We start from the raw sequence: 17,737 nt of genomic DNA on the forward strand, positions 1-17,737 counted from the left end.
GCCGCCTCTCCAGCGATGAAGTCATTAGGTAGGCCCCTGAGCGCCTTATGGGCCAGTTGTTCCACCGCCATCGCGAATTCTTGCAGGGACTCGCCTGACTGTTGGACCCTCGTTTTCAGTTGGGTCCTGAATGCTGCCGCAAGTTGATGGTCACCATAACGTCCCTCCAAGGCCGCCATTATTTCAGCGGCTGTCCCATCTTCTGGAACGCTGTGAAGAATCTCTGAAGCCTGTCCCTGAAGAGCGGTCAACAGCTGGGTAGTCTTCTCCGCTGGCGTCCACCCATTATGTGCCGCGGTGGCCTCGAACTGGCGACGGAATATCGCCCAAGACGTCGTTCCGTCGAACTTCGGCGTCTTGACGTTGTTATGTCTGGCTGAAGGCGATGATTCCGCAGGGCCACTATATGGAGTCCTCAACTCTGTGGCCGCTTCTTGCATGGCACGTCGAACTTCCTCGGCAACTATCTGTTTATGTTCTCTAGCCTGGCGATCCACCAACGCGAGAATGTGCTTGTTTTCTTCAGCATGTCGGTCCATCACCTCACTCGTCTGCTCTTGACGACGCTCGAGATCGCGGATTTTTCCGTCGAAATGGTCTACCTCCTGTCTCAACTCGGCTACTGTCTCGTTTATAGTTGTAAAATTCTGGTTTAATTTATCCAGATCGGCCTTAAGTTCGTCTTTCACAATGGCGACAATTCCATCTACGTGGGCCGAAACACTTTCGATTTGTGTAGTGACGTCATCTTTCACTCCGCTTATGTCACTTTTCATCTCCGTTTTCACTTCACTTATGTCGCCCTTAACCACACTGATGTGCTTGTTCATTTCTGCTTTCATTTCTGCGATGGCTTGCAGGATCTGCTGTAGGTTCTCCATTGTCGATAATATCCCGATTCTGACACCAGTGTGAATTTTATTAGTAACAACAATGTAATTTATTCCTCACAACAATAATTCCTTTCTACAATTCGCCTTAAACGCTCTCGGCAACAATTGGATCTTCACTCAACACAGTATTCGTTATAGCACTCCACCGACGACAATGACAGTTTACTTGGATTATTACGCACAACAATGAACTGTTAATCTTAACTAATATTTACACAGTACTATTTACAAATCAGAACTACCAGTTCTCAGTTCACAGTTCTTCTATCTCAGTCACTCGAGTTCACGGTATCTCGAACCACAGACCTTCAGAGACAGTTCACTGTACTCGAACTCGGGTCCCTCCAACTGCGGTCCACTGCACTCGAACTCAGGTCCCTCCAACTGCGGTCCACTGCACTCGAACTCAGGCCTTCGGATGCTGACGCAGATGCGGACGCACACTCGAGTCGAACTCCGGCTGGCTTGCTTGCTCTGGCTTTCTCACTGACTGAATAATTGAAAAATCTGAAGACTCTGTCTAGTTCGCTGGCGCCTGCTCTTTTATAGCAAAATCATAGTTGCGAGAACCTTCTACAGGTGTGTAGAGAATTATCTCAATATCTCTACATCGACAGACGTCTGGAATAATCGGGAAGGTCGTTCCACATCCACTGCGTAGCAGCTGCGCGCGCAGACTCGTCGCGTGACGTAATACACCCTCTCTCTCTTCTCTCCACCGCGCGACGTCACTCAATGTTCCGTGGAGCCCGTGCGATCTGCTTTCTTGCGGGACGCTGGTCGTGAGTTCGATTCTCACGTCGCTGTCACAATAGGTTGGATAAAAAGTTATGGCAACACTGTTGTCACGTGATGATGGTGCGTTCGAGAGCTGCCAGCTGTGTGGACATGAACATGGATTGTTAGATGAGTTAGTGCAGCCAGCGGCGACAGTACTCTGTCAATCTACTGCAGTATGTAGAACGTTGACTTTCATAGGGATAGTGCGAGCACCCTAAGACCACGTTTACAAAACTAGAGCAATGTTCCTGGATCAAAATTGAAGTGACACGAGGTCGTAGTGCACAAGAATGTTTTCAGGGACTGCATGAAGCATGTGCTGATACAGCGTTGCCATATCGCACAGTGGCACGATGGGTTAAAGCGTTCCGGGAAGGCAGGGATGCCATTCAGGACAACCTCCGCACAAGACGACCCTGTGTTGAGGACAACACAGTTCAACTCCTTGCTTCCCTGTTGGATGCTGATCACCAATGGAGCGTGAGTTAGCAGCGGAAGTCGGAGTATGTCACAAAACTGTGCTCCACATTCTGCAAGACATTCTGGGTTACCGCAAAATTACAGGGAGTTGGATACTCCATGAAATTTCCGAGGTTTAACAATGGCACCACTATCCAGTCGCACAGGCCTTGTTGGACTGGTACCAAAGGAAAGATGACGACTTTCTTGGATGAATCGTCGCTATGGACGAAACCTGGGCTCGCTCATACAAACCAACCAAACTTGAAACGTCAATCAAATGAATGGAAGCATCCAGGTTCTTCTCGTCCGAAGAAAGTGCGCTCTACACAAAGTGCTGTGAAGGTGATGTTCATTGTGGCATATGACATTGATGGGGTAATACTGCACCAAGCTGTACCTCCAAGGCAGATGGCAAATGCGGACTACTACTGCAGGTTCTTGCAGCACCACCTTCGTCCAGCCCTCAGGAGAAAACGACGACACTTGGTAGTACAGAATCCCATCATTCTTCATGATAATGCAAGGAGTCACACCGCTGCTGCTGTCAAGTACCTCTTGCGCCGCTGGCAATGGGAAATTCTGGAACATCCACCGTACTCACCCGATATGAGTCCATGTGATTACGATCTTTTCACCAAGTGAAAGAACCACTGTGAGGGACCCGGTACAATACCAGAGATGAACTTATACATGCTATAGTGCGGTCAATATGGAACATCAACAAAGATGGACGCACTGATGGTGTATGATGCCTTCCAAACATTTCGCAAAAGGTAATGAATAAGGGGGGGCGACTATATAGAAGGTATGAAAATGTTGTACCCCTGTGAATAAAGCCATGTCAGAAATATCGAACTGTTGCCATTACTTTTTATCCAACCTTATATTATTCACTTTATTTTCACATATTTGAGACCTGGAAGTAAAAATAATTTTTTTCATGAGTTTATTAAGGTATTGAATAAAGGTTTTCATAATCTTTCTTGTTTTGAAGATATATGTCTTATGTTCATTCAAAATCAGATATATAAGATTGATACCGACAGAAAGAAAAACTCTCATAGTTTTAGTACTAGACCCCACAGATGTTCAATGTAGCCATGTAAGCATCTAACCTTCTTGCGTACTCGTGTATGTGCCTAACTTTCGTCCGTACCCGTTTACACGCTTAACTTTGGTTCATACCCATGTACACTTGGTCAAAATGAACGTGGCCGGCATCTGAGAGACTAAGTTCGAATCGGGTATTTCTATGAGTGCTCGGGACAGTCAGGCTTTGTTCAAAAGATTGCGTATATTTTTCTAGTAGTTATAATGGGGAACACAACTATTAATCACTAAAATCTTCCGAGAAAATAATTTATATACGAAATTTAAAACAGACAGATCGTTCAGAATGTTTAAACAGTGAATATTATAACACAAACACTGTATAACAGGTTCTCAAGTGGAGTGTGACCATTCCTCATTACAGTGCCATTTTGACTGCAGTATAACTCTTAGCGTAGTTTGTAGACCGAGTGGTATTATTAACACTAGCATTACTCATTCACTGTCAGGTTCAGCATCACTACTATCATTTGTCACAGATTCACATTCCTATCCCCTTAACATTTCTTCTAATGTGAAGGAATAGATTCTATATTGAGACCATAATGGGTCCCAGACTGAATACTTGTCAGCAAGATGGTGGTGATGATGATTTCCATTTGTTTAATTTGTTTTTTTATTTACACTCCTAACCACTAATCCGTGCATCTGTCCATCTGTCTCTGTCTGTCCATGTGCTCATTTAACTATCCCAGTCATTTACGGTATGTATCTATTCATTCATCCGTCCATCAAACCACTTACCAATCCTACCTACCTACCCACCCACCCTTCCATGCATCCATCTCATCCACCTGCCCATCTCTTACTCACCCATCCACTCACCAGTCATTCTTTTACACATTTACTGTATGCTCTAGCACATCTATCCCTTCACACATCAAAGTATTTTATACCATTGACTAGCCGTACAAGTGCGCTCTGCTGCACCCATTAGAAATAAATATAAAGTAATTACATAATTAAAATAGGACATTTGATCCAGGGAACATTCGTGTTTGATAGAAGGATAAATCGTTTAATATGTTACTTAATTTAAATTGCATCCAAATAATCAAAATGCGATCATTTTGGTCCAGAGACACTCATTTGGTGCAATGACAATTCCTTTAACATGTTTCTTAATTTTTATTACATGCAACCATAGCGTAATGAAGATTGACATCATTTAGATTTAATGTGTATATTTTATTTTACTTGTTATAAGTTTCCATTGAATTATTGTAATAACTTAATTTTAACCCTTGTTTTCTACGTATTCAGTAAATGGCGCTTGGCCCACTATGGTTCTGAACCCTTTAAATAACTTAAATTATATAATATTACATATTATATTATATTATATCAGAAGTTACTGTAATAACATTATAGCATTATGTCCATCTAGAGAAACTTCACTTTCCAATGGTGAAATAATAATTAATTATACAAATCGGTTAATTTAGCTTCCGATATTACTTCATACAAACACAGAAACATTCTCTGTAGGCTATCTTTCATAGCTTTCGATTGTTGCTGTCCAAGGCCCCTTATAGACGAAGTCATTTGTTTTTTAATTCATCACACGGCCTTAGATGGCAGTTATTTTAATTTTAAAACTCATTTATCTCATTAAATATCAGTCCTGTCAAAATTTTTCAAGGAATAAAACTTATCGCAAATTATTTTTAAAGAAACTTTTGTTATGTAACATTTCTCACAAAAATCAATAATAAGCGAGATATTTCGATTTATTTAATTCAGGCCCTCTTATAACCCCCCTTTTAAATAATGTATTTTGAATGCCATATAGCCTAAAATCTAAGTTACAACGAACTTAATTTATTTTCGAATTTTCATCGAAATCCGTTCAGCCATTATCGCGTGAAAAGGTAACAAACATACAGACAGACAGACAGACAGACATAGGCTACAAACAAAAATTTCAAAAAAGCGATTTTCGGTTTCAGGGTGGTTAATTATATATGTTAGGACCAATTATTTTTGGAAAATCGAAAATTACCAGAAAAATTTCGGCTACAGATTTATTATTAGTATAGATTAATGGGTTGATCATTGATTGAAGTGTTGCGTTTCTACTTTTATTTATGCTGTTACTCTTCTGTTTGCTTAGTATCCCCAACCTCCACGCTGGGATTGCATGGCTATGACAACAACGAGCCTTGTATGAGGCCATTCTTCATCGCAAGTGGGCCACTCGTGAAGACTGGTCACAGCGTCCAACCATTCCAAACAGTGGATCTGTACTCCCTGTTCAGTGTAATTCTTGGAGTGACTCCTGCATCTAACAACGGAACCTTCAGCAATGTAAGGGGTATTCTGAAGAACCCTCCAGCCGCTGGCTAACAACATACCTCGTTTAGTAGGGTAATAATAACAGCAATTTGATAACTAGAAATCAAACTTTTATGCAGTTTTTTTCCTCACAATTCTGTGGCAGCATGCATAAAACCAGCAGTGGCGGAGTCATAATAACGATGTATTGTAACACTTGGTTTTACTCTGATCCTTCCATATATTAAATTTACTGTTGGCAGTCATTCTACTGTGAGAGGCTTGTGGCAGAAGCCTCGTAGTGAGACGCGATGGTCTTGCTCACAGGCAGTGGCACTTACAAGCTTGACGGAAGGCCAGGAAGGAGGGGGTATCAGTTCGCTATGACAGCAGGCTGCGGGGCTAGCCTCAACCGCGACGTAATATATAGCGCTATGTTCGTGTTCTGTGAGGTGCTCCAATGTTGAGTGTCAGTTTAATTAAAAGTGCATGCGTGTGTATGTTAGATACTAATTTTGTGTAAAATGACTCTCATACTGAGAAAACATTGAGGTCATTATTTGCAGAAATCGTTGGGTGTATGAAATAAAATGAGCTTACAAAGATAGGAGAACGACACTACATTTACTCATATTAAAACAGAGATGGAGGAAGACAAAATAGAAAATTTCAATTTTCATGGTATAAGAAATATCCTTGGAAATAGTGTCCTCTAAAAGAATTAAATTACATTGTTATATCTATATTCTGTTTGGTGGTCAAAATGAAGGGTCATCATCTTCTTTTGAGGTGTGTGTCACAAAAATGTTGATAGAAAGGCCGTGAAATATCTGTTGTATAAAAGATACAAGGTAAGCAGATTTTTTTCAGCCTATCCAGTATTTACACCGGTAACCCTCAAATTTAAAGAAAAAAGAGATAATATTATTAATGTTTTGCTAAACCTTTCATATAACATCCTTAAAATTGTGTGTGTTGTGTACAAAGCTGTAGTAGATACACAAGAGATGGCAATAACAGACCTCTGTGCTTTAAATCCTCGATTATCTCAGATTGAGTTACATGAGTGTTAAGGGTTTCATGAATGATGCCACAGAATTGTGAAACACGCAGAAGTTGTATAGGCCTATTTTGCCAATTATATCTTCACTGATGATTTAACATGCATTTAATTTTGAATGTAAACGCATATTTCAATGGAGACATATTTTGGATAAATTTTGAATACACGGTACTCACATATTTGTTAATAAATGATTTGCCTGCTCTTACTTCTACCGCCAGGCACACAAGAAAAGTCTTTTTATTCATCACCAGGTGTGCAAGAAGTATCCACCACAGTCAAATAAGCGAATTTGTGTTTTCGGTTTAGGGGAATACCCGTCTTTTACGAAAATATTTTTGTCTTTTTTTTAACGATTATTTTCCCTGGACGAAAAATATAGTACAAATGGAATAAAAAGTAGCATTAAATTACTAATATGTTGACACCATGCCATTTACGATATGATCAAATAGTTAACACTTTAATCGACACTGTACTAAGACAAATTACAATATTTTTAAAAATCCTCTCCTACAAGTCTGGTGGATGCTTCTTGTAGAAGTCTGCACGGGCCAAAATTCTTAAGCCCACCCTGAACTGAACCAGACCCAAACTTGACCCGAAACCTGATACAGCTTACAATTTTATCACCTGAACCTGACCCAAAATCCAAGATTACCTTAGAAGACATGGAGAAGTACAAAACCAAAACATTGGGTGTAAAACAAAATGAACTACTTAAACTTGTGTATTCTGTTACTGTCAGCAGACTAGGAGATAAATCAGAGGCCAGGGGTCAGGAACAGAGATAAACACTTCAATAGTAGCTTGAGAAAGAGTAATCTCTCAGTTTTTCAGGTAAAACAGATAATTAGTGCCCTGTGTTTATGATAGAGTAGAGACGAGACAAACGTTGCTACGAAATATGAAGTCGAACTAAAAATTAACCTAAGATATCGATAGTCTCGATGGGCGGGGGGTGGACATCTAGTCATACATGCATTAACATCTTCGTATTATTTGTCTAATCAGTATACTGTACAAGTATAATTCGCGGAAAAAAATGATTTGCGTTTCTTTAATGCCGGAGCTTGACAAGCATAAGTGAACCCAGCCTATACAGAGCTTTAGCTTCTTGTGCCCCTGGTGGTGGAAAGGAGAAAGTTGACAAAATGTTTCTTGCTCACCTGGTGTTAGACAAGAGAAACATACAAGGCTAAAGTGTTCTCTCTTTAAATATTTACCTATATTTTGCATGTATGATATACAGCAGAAATCTAAATGTGTCGCAGAATTCTCAATCATCTGAAAAGGAGAAACAGAATCATAATATTGCATTGTAACATTCTCTCCCACTGTTGTGTGTGGCACGAATAACATACTCTGGACTCAGACTGATTATAGATAATTATCTATTTAGTCCTCCTTCTCCTCCTCCTTTGCTAATTACGTCGTCCTTCACCTTCTTGCTCATCATTTCCTCCTTCTCTTTGCTAATCACACCCTCCTCTTCACATCCTTGCTAAACACCTCCACCTTCTCATTGCTAATTAGCTCCTCTTCGCCTTCGCTTGCTAATCACCTCCTTCGCTTTCTCGTTGCTAATCACTTCCTTCTTCACTATCTTACTAATCACTTCCTTTACCTTCTTCTTTGCTAAACACCTCCTTCACTTTCTCCTTGCTAATCACCTTCTCATTGTTAGTCACTTCTTCATTCACCTTCTCCTTGCTAGTCCCCTCCTCCTTGCTAAACACATCTTCCTTCAACTTCTCTTTGCTAATCACCTCCCATTCACCTTCTCTTTGCTAATCACTTTCTCTGTCATCTCCTTGCTAGTCATCTGCTCTACCTACATCTTGCTAATCAACCCCTCCTTCACCTTCATCTTACTAATCGCCTGTTCCTTCATCTTGTCCTTGCTAATCACTCCTTCACCTTCTCCTTGCTAATCACCTTCTTTACCTTCCTCTTGCGAATCACCTCCTTAACCTTCTTGTCGCCAATCACCTCCTTCTACTTCTGATTTTTAATCACTTCCCGGTTCACCTTCTGAATGCTAATCACCTCCTCCTTTACCTTGTCCTTCCCAATCACATCCTCCTTCACCTTCTCTTCGCTAATCTCCTCCAACTCCTTTTTAATCACCCCCTGCTTCAACTTCCCCTTGCTAATCACCTCATCTTAATCTTCCCCTTGTGAATCAACTTGTCCTTCACTTTCTCCTTGCTAATCATCTTGTCCTTCACCTTTCCCTTGCTAATGAATTCCTTCTCCTTCTCATCGCTAATCACCCGCTCCTCTTCAACTTCTCCTTGCTAATCACCTGCTCCTCTTCATGTTCTTGCTAATCATCTTGTCTTCACCTTCTTCCTAATCACCTCCTCTTTCACCTCCTTTATAATCTGCTAGTCCTTCACCTTATCCGTGCTAACCACCTCCTTCTTGCTAATCACCTCTCTTTACCTACTCTTTGCTAATCACCTCCTTTTTTCACCTCCTTAAAATACTACTTTATAATCACGTTCTCAACCTTCTCATTGCTAATCACGTTCTCATCTTCACCTCCTTGGTAACAACCTTCTTCACGTTCTTGCCAATCACCTTCTCTTTGCTAATTACCTCCTCTTCACCTTCTTCTTGCTAATCACTTCCTCCTTCACCTTCTTGCTAATCACCTCACGCTTCACATTCTCCAAGGTAGTAACCTCCTCCTTCAGGTTATCCTTGCTGATCACCACCTTCACCTTCACCTTTGTTAATTATCTCCTTCACTTTCTTGCTAATCACCTCCTCCACTTTCTTATTTTTAGTCACCTCCTTGTCCACCTTGTTCTTGCTAATCACCTGCTTCTTCAACTTCTACTAGATAATAACCTCCTCCTTCACATTTTTGCTAATCACCTTTTCCACCTTCTTTTTGCTAAACACCTGCTCCTGCAACGTCTTCTTGCTAATCATCTGCTTGTTCACCTTCTACTTGCTAATCACTCTTCCTTCACCTTTTTGCTAATCATCTCCTGCTTCACCTTCATTTTGCTAATTACATCCTCCTTCAACGTCTCATTGCTAATCATCTCCTCCTTCACCTTCTTGCTAGTCACCTCTTTCATGCTAATCACCTCCTCCTTTTCACCATCTTGCTTATCAACTCCTCCTTAAACTTCTCCTTGGTGATCACCTCCTTCACCTTCTCATTGCTAATCAACTCCTCCTGTTCACCTTTTCTTTGTTAATCATCTCCTTCACCTTCTCCCTCGTATACACCTCCTTCTTTGTAATTGCCTCCTCCTATTCACCTTCTCCTTCACCTTCTCTTTACTAATCACTTTCTTCACCTTCTCTTTGCTAATCACTTCCTCTTCACCTTCTCCTTGCTAATCACACCCTCTTTCAACTTCTCCTTGCTAATCACCTTCTTGTCTTCATCTTCTTGCTAAACACCTCCACCTCCATACTAATCACCTCCATCTTCTCCTAAGGAATCAACTCCTCCTTAACAGTCTCCTTATCCTTATCACCTTCTTGCTATTTACCTCCTCCTTCACTTTCTCCTTGCTAATCATCTTCTCCTTGACCTTTTCCTTGGTAATGACCTTCTCCTTAACCCTATTATAGTTATCACCTTCTACTCTTCACCTTCTCCTTGCTAGTCACCTCCTTCACCTCCTCCTTATTAATCATATGCTCCTTGCTAATCACCTCCTCGTCTTCACCATCTTGCTAATCACGTCTTAGTTCACAATCCTCAGTGCTCACATCGATTTCTACATTTCGGCCTACTGGTAGTGTATCCTATTTCAACAATTTAATTTGCTGTACTTTACTGTTAGATTTATCTGAGTGAAACTTTTTAGTATGTGGCCCTCAGCGTGAATTGTCTAAATATTTTGGCACCCAGTCCCTCTGAAATTGGACAGGCCTGTCCTAATCATTCCCCAGTAACACGAGAGAACCCCGAGTCACTTCCTTTTGACTCCCGAACGACTGCCAATTCACTAATCCACTCTCGAGTCTTACCCTACTATCTCCCGAGTGACTGCCGATTGTCTAGTCACTCCCAATGCTCTTCCGAGTCACTCCATATTCACTCTCGAATGGACCTCACACACTACCGATTCACTACAGTTTCACTCCCGATTTACTCTGGAATCACTCGCAACGCACTAGTCACTCCAGAGTGACTCCCTATTCACCTCCGAGTGATGGCAGATTCACTCCAGAGTCACGTCACAGTTATTCCCGATTTATTGTATCTTCACTCCCTTTTACCCCTATTCACTCCCGAATCACTCCATATTAAATCCCGAGCGACACATTTTCCACTACCGAGTCAGTCCTGTACCGTTACCGACACACTAGATTCACTACCACTCCCATTCACTGCCGATTCACTCCTGAGTCACTCCCATCCAGTCCTGAGACACTCCCAGTTCACTTTGGAGTAAAACGCGATTCATCCACGAGTTAACCAATTCGCTCCCGAGTGAATCCCTATTCACTCACGAGTGATTGCCGAGTCACTCTCGGGTAACTATTATCTCCCTATTCACTACCCAATCACCCAAATCAACTTCCGAGTCAATACAGATTCACTCCAAAGCATTTCCTGCGTCACTACCATTTCACTCCCAAATCACTCCGTAGTCACTCCCAATCCATTCAGGATTCACTCTCGGTTTGCTCCCAATTCATTCCGGGTCACTCCCAATCAACTCCCAGTTCACTCCTGTGTCACTCCCAATTCACTCTCGGGTCACTCCCAATTCATCCTGGAGTCACTCCCAATTCATTTCTGGTCACTCCCAATCCACTCCCGAGTCGCTCCCAATTCATTGCCGAATAACAATTCACTCCGGAGTCACTCCGGTATCACTCCGAAGTAACTCCCAATACACCAGAGTCACTCTCGATTCACACCAGTCACTACCAATTAACTCGCGCGTAAGTCACATCACTGCCAATTCACTCCCGAGTCACTCCAAATTCACTGCCGGGTCACTCCAAATTCACTCACGGGTCACTCCAAATTCAATGCCGGGTCATTCGAAATTCACTCCCGTCAAAGTAAATCAATTCACTCCAATACACTCCGGAGTTACTCCAAATTCGCTCCAGAGTCACTCCCAAATCACTACGGAGTCACTCACAAGTCACTCCCGATTCACCATGATGTCACCCTGAATTCATTCGCAAGTCACTCCAAATTCACTCCCAATTCGCCATTGTGTCACTCCCGAATCACTCCGAATTTACTCTCGAGTCACACCAAATTTACACACGAGTCACTCCCAATTCACACCCGAGCCACAGCAAAACTACTCACACTATTCACTCCGGAGTCACTCCCAAGTAACTTACAATATACTCCTGAGTCACTCAATTTACACCTGATTCACTCCCGAGTCACTCCAAATTCACTCCCAATTAACTCCCGCGTCACTCACATCACTCCAAATTCACTTCCCGGTCACTCCAAATTCACTCCCGAGTGACTCAATCCTCTCCCAAGAAACTCCTAATTCACTCCAAATTCACTTCCCGTCACAAAAGTAACAATTCACTCCCAGTTCACACCCAATACAATCCAGAGTCATTCCAAATTCACTCCCTAGACACTTCAACTTCGCTCCCGATTCACTCTAAATTCGATCCCGAGTCACTCCCAATTCACCTCGGAGTCACCCCCAAGTCACTCCCCATTCGTAAAAATTAAAAATTTCAAAATTTTCAAAATTCCAAAAATTTTAAATGTTTCAAAAAGTCTCCAAATTATTCAAAATTTAAAAAAATTTCAAAATTCCAAACAGTCAGAAATTTTCAAAATTCAAAATCATTTCAAATGTTCATAATTAAAAAAATTACAAAATTTTTTCAAACATTTTTTAAATTTTCGAAATTTTTTCAAAATTTTTCAGAACTCCAAAAATTTTAGAAATTCATTAAAAAAACGTGAAAAATCTTTCAAAATTAAAAACACAAAAAAAATAAAAATTTTCAAAAATTTTCAAAATACAAAAAATTTCAAAATTTGAAAAATTTTAAATTTTTTAAAAAGCTTTTTTAATTCTTGAAAATTTTTTTAAAATTTTGAAATTTTTTTCAAATTGTGATTTTTTTTAATTTTGTAATTTTTTATTTTTGACAATTGCTGAGAATTTTTTGTTGAAAATTTTTTTAAATTTCCATATATTTTTTCATTTTGAAAATTTTTGAAAAGTTTGGAATTTTAATTATGGAAATTTAAAAAAAATTTTGGAATTTAATTTTTGAAAATTTTGATTTTTTGAAAATTTTGAAAATTTTTAGTATTTTGAAAATTTTAAAGTTTGAAATTTTTTTGAATGTTTGAAAAATTTTGAAAATTTTTTAAAATTCTGATTTTTTTTTAATTTTGAAACGTTTAACCTTTTTTTTTGGATTTTGAAACATTTTGAAAATTTTGGAAAAAATTTCGAAAATTTAAAAAATTAAAAAAAAATTATAATTTCTAAAAAAAATTTTAAATTTTTTTAATTTTGAAAATTTTTTAAAATTTTGGATCTCTTATTTTTTGAAAATTTTTTACTTTTTTGGAATTTTGAAAATTTTTGAAATTTTTCAAAATTTTCATATATTTTTTAATTTTGAAAATTTATGAAAATTTTGAAAGTTGTTGAAGTATGGAAATTTTTAGTATTTTAAAAACTTTAAAACAGTTTTGAATTTTTTTTAATTTTGAAAAATTTTGAAATTTTTAAAAAATATTTGTAATTTTTTTGAATTTGAACAAATTTTTAAGTTTTAAATTTTTATTATAAAAATTTTTGAAAACAAATTTCTCTAATTATGAAAATTTTGAAAAACATTTTTAATTTCAATTTTTGAAGATTTGAGATATTTTTAAATTTTAAACAATTTTGAAAATTTTTTTAAATTTTGAAAATTTTCGGAATTTGTAAAAGATTTTAAAAATTTTTTTCAAAATTTTGAAATTTTTTATAATTTTGAAAAATTTAGAAAATTTTTTAAAATTTCAAATTTGTTTGAATCTTGAAAAATTTTGAAAATGTTGAAATTTTTTTGAATTTTGAAAATTTTGAATTTTTTTTTATTTTTGATATATTTTGCAATTTTTTTGAATTTTGAAAAATTTTAGTTTTTTTTATTTAGAGGGACTGGGGAGTGGATTTGAAGTAATTCGGTATTGAATTTGAAGTGTCTAGGGATTGAGTTGGGAATTACGGGAGTGAATTTCGAGTGACTCGGGAGTGAATTTGGAATGACTCAGGAGTGAATTTCGAGTGACCTGGGAGTAATTATGAGTGACTCGGGGGGCGAATAGGGACTGAATCGGGAGTGGAGTGATGCGGTTATTAGTTGGGAGTGAATCGGATGAAAGTTTGGAATGATTACGTAGTGAATTGGGGTAAATTGAGAGTGACTCAGGAGTGTATTGGGAGTTAATTGTTACTTACTTGGTAGTGACTTTGAATTTCCTTAAGAATGAGAGTGGATTTGGAGTGACACTGGAGTGAATTGGGAATGACTCGGAAGTGAATTGGGAGTGACACATCGACGAATAGGGAGTGACTTGGGAATGATTCCGCAGTGATTTAGGAGTGACTCATATTCGAATTGGGAGTGACTGGGGAGCGAATTTGGTGTGTTTTGGGAGCGAATTCGGAAGGACTAGGGAGTGAATTTGGAGAGAATTGGGAGTTTCTTGGGAGTGGATTGGGGGTGACTCGGGAGTTAATTTGCAGTGACTCAGGAGTGAATTTTAAGTGACCCTGGAGTGAATTGGGAGTGACTGAGGATAGATGTGTGATTGGCAAGTGAGTTAATTGGAAGTGACTCGGGATTGATGTGAGTGCCAAGGGAGTTAATTGGGAGTGACAGTTGAGTGAATTGAGAGCGGAGTTTGAGTGACTAGTGATTGAATTGAGAGTGACTCGGTAGTGACTATGAGTGAATTAGGAGTGAATTGAGTGACTCGGGTGTGTATTGGGAGTGAATTGTGACTTACTTGGGAGTGAGTAGGGAGTTTCTTGAGAGTGGATTGAGAGTGACACGTGAGTGAATTTGGCGGGAATCGAGCGTGATTTTGGAGTGACCATGACGAATCGGGAGTGACTCCGGATTGAATTTGGAGTGACTCGGGAGTGAATTGGTAGTGACTCTGTAGTTCATTGGGAGTGAAGTGGGAGTGAATTGAGTTACTCCGGAGTGACTCGGGAGTGATTTAGGTGTTTCTTGGGAGTGGATTCTGAGTGATTTCAGATTGACACAGGAGTGAATTGGGATTGACTAGGGAGTGAATTGGGAGTGACTCCGAATTGAATTTGGAGTGATTCGTGAGTGACTTCGTGTCAATTGAGAGTGACCTGGGAGCGTATTGGGAGTGAATTGTTACTTGGGAGTGACTCCGAAGTGAATAGGGAGTTTTTTTAGAGTGGATTGGGTGTGACTCGGGAGTGAATTTGGAGTGACTCGAGAGTGAATTTGAGTAATTCGGTAGTGATTTGGGAGTGACACCATGGCGAATCGGGATTGACTTGGGTTTGACTACGGAATGAATTGGGAGTGACTCGGGAGTGAATTTGGTGACTAGGGAGTGAATTGAGTGACTTTGGTGTGAACCAATTATTCGGTTAGTGGAACTTTCTTCTCCTTTTCTAAGTGTAGAATGAATACACTTCATTTGAAGTATATAAGCGAATGGAAATCTGAATTTTGCCTGAAAGTGGACATCCCCCCTTTTTCCCCTGGATTCTTCATGTGCGATGTAAGATATGAACTCAGTGACATAAATACATGTTATGTTAGCTTATGTGGTTAAGTACGAAGTGCTGATCGCTATCGAGCAAAGAGTACACAGGATGCATTTCTCCTTCATGTACTTTTGTTTATATTAGAGTTTTTACTCCTTCAGGGAAGAATTAAGACTATTTTTGTACATGTTATTTTCCTAACAATAAACAACAACAATAAAGAATTAATATTACTTTATTACCATAAAACACAAAGTATACAGGCATAGTCTATATATTTAAAAATATCATCAACATTATACAAACATTCCTTTGTTAAAATAGACTTAATTTTACTTTTAAACACATTATCAGGCAAACATCTCATATTAAGATGTAAACTGTTACAAAATTTAACTGACATAAAATACCAAATGATGACATTCCCTTCATATTACCTATTAACTTTGTTTGCCAATACAAATAATATTATTTAGAGACATTATGACATGAAGCGAGAAAATGGCGGGTTACTGACAGTCTGCAATGCACAGGGTGTTAGACGTGCGGGTAGACCCTCAGTCTCCATATGGCATTCACTTTTTAGTCCAGTTACAAAATCCTTCATCCCTAAAGTGTAGTGATTATAATGTTTTGTGTAGTGATTATAATGTTTTACTAGACGTAAACTCCGAACGAAGTTCCAAACACACCTGTCTTTTCTGTTCAAACAATTTCAAAACTCACTGAAGAAACAGCCTTAGTGAATAATTCAAAATCAAACAGAAAACGTAGTATTCTTACACAAGAAAAATTACATTAGACTGGTGAAAGAATAGAACTTCAGAGTATTGTTGATCAGAAAATGTCAGGTATGTCTATGGCAGCAAATGGAGACTATTTCCAGCAATGACTGTGAGGGTGAGAAGTACAAATCATCGAACATTTATTGTTAGTATTGTTATGTATTACAGAATTCCCCGTGAAATGGTTACACAATCACAGGAAACCACGGTAGCATGAGTCACCCGATATTTTTTTTCGCATCACACCATAATGTCTCCGCTGAATGCATATATTGCATTTTGATAAATTTTAGTTCATTGTAATATTGTTGCTAGTCATAGACATAAATGTCCATGCAATGTAACGAGCAACATACGCCTGTGTTTTGTTTTTTCTCATAATACATCACCAACTCCATGGTGCTGAAAAAAGTAGGCATACAATAGTAATATGCGTTACAAGAGCGGTATGTTGAAGTTTTCATGTTCGAGGGAAAGTTTGAAAAAGCGAAACGTAGTTGAGATTTTTTGATTTCCGAGAATTGAAAGAAAACATACCGCTCGTGTATCGTACATTATTTTGTGCGAAGATCGTTTATTACATACCAGAAAGAGGAATTTCTAATTAGTTGCAATGAAATCTCCATCTTGGTTTCTGTTCAATGACGGCAAATTTGCAAAACAAAAATATCTATCTTCAACATTGTTGCTTTAAAATGTTTTCTGTGTTTACTATACTTCAGCAGGCCGTGATATACGCCTGTCTTTTTTTCCCCCCAGTCCATAAATGCGAACTTAAAACAAACGGTAAGGTTATGTAATGATTTATTTTTCATTTTAATATTTTAACAATATTATTTATATAACATATTGCAGTAATAACATCGGCAAGTTGATTTGTTGATTTTTTCACGGCTTCCTTAATGTTACTTGCATCACGAATGCAGTAACTTTAGTGGAGTTGTAGAGTTTATTTAATTTTTGCAAATATTTAAAAACAATAATTAACAGTGCAATTTAGGTGAAATTGCAGTGGTAAGTTTCCAATTTATAATTATTACTATATTGAACGTCTCTAAAAATAATATGTTAAAAGCCTAAAGCAGTAAAATCAATATGTTATGTGTGTTAGGTTGGGAATACTGAATGTAGAATTTTAGACTTTCCGCAGATTGGTTTTGTGCGGAAACCAAGCAAATAGGCAGGATCTCGCACAAATAGCCGAATATGTTTCAATTTGTAAACACGTGTCCATTCGTAATATTACTCCTTATTCTAATTTGATGACATTACACAACAGGGACCTCTTCATACCACTCAACAAATTTCCTCCACTATGGCTGCTGCACCCTTGCTTGGATTCTGCAACCTGACACTTTGTAACAAAGAATATAAATCAATTATGTTTTACAAAAAGTATCTATAATTTAAAATATGTCCCAAAACTGGGTGTTATGTGTTGCGTCACTCTCATTTGTAAACGTAAATCCTAATCTTCATCTTGTCTGGTAATTATTGCCTTACCAAATAAATATATACTGTTCCTACATTCCTTAATTAATTTATAACACCACTCATGTCTCCATCATCTATTTCTTCAACAAATTATCTTTACGAAATATTAGGCCTAATGACGTCAAACATTTTATACTGTTA

The 17,737-nt window shown here is 38.5% G+C and overlaps 1 protein-coding gene across 1 annotated transcript in view; it reads left to right on the top strand.

Moving 5' to 3' along the window:
* Positions 1 to 11,258, top strand: part of LOC138698383 (ectonucleotide pyrophosphatase/phosphodiesterase family member 5-like) — a 39,878-nt gene extending 28,620 nt beyond the window's left edge. The window contains exon 6 of the mRNA XM_069824255.1: positions 5,359 to 11,258. Within this exon, the coding sequence (XP_069680356.1) occupies positions 5,359 to 5,591 (233 nt within the window). The 3' untranslated portion in view covers positions 5,592 to 11,258. The remainder of the gene's footprint in view (positions 1 to 5,358) is intronic.
* The last annotated feature ends 6,479 nt before the right edge of the window (positions 11,259 to 17,737 follow it).

This window comes from Periplaneta americana, chromosome 4, assembly GCF_040183065.1.
Source record: "Periplaneta americana isolate PAMFEO1 chromosome 4, P.americana_PAMFEO1_priV1, whole genome shotgun sequence".
Taxonomy (NCBI): Eukaryota; Metazoa; Arthropoda; class Insecta; order Blattodea; family Blattidae; genus Periplaneta; species Periplaneta americana.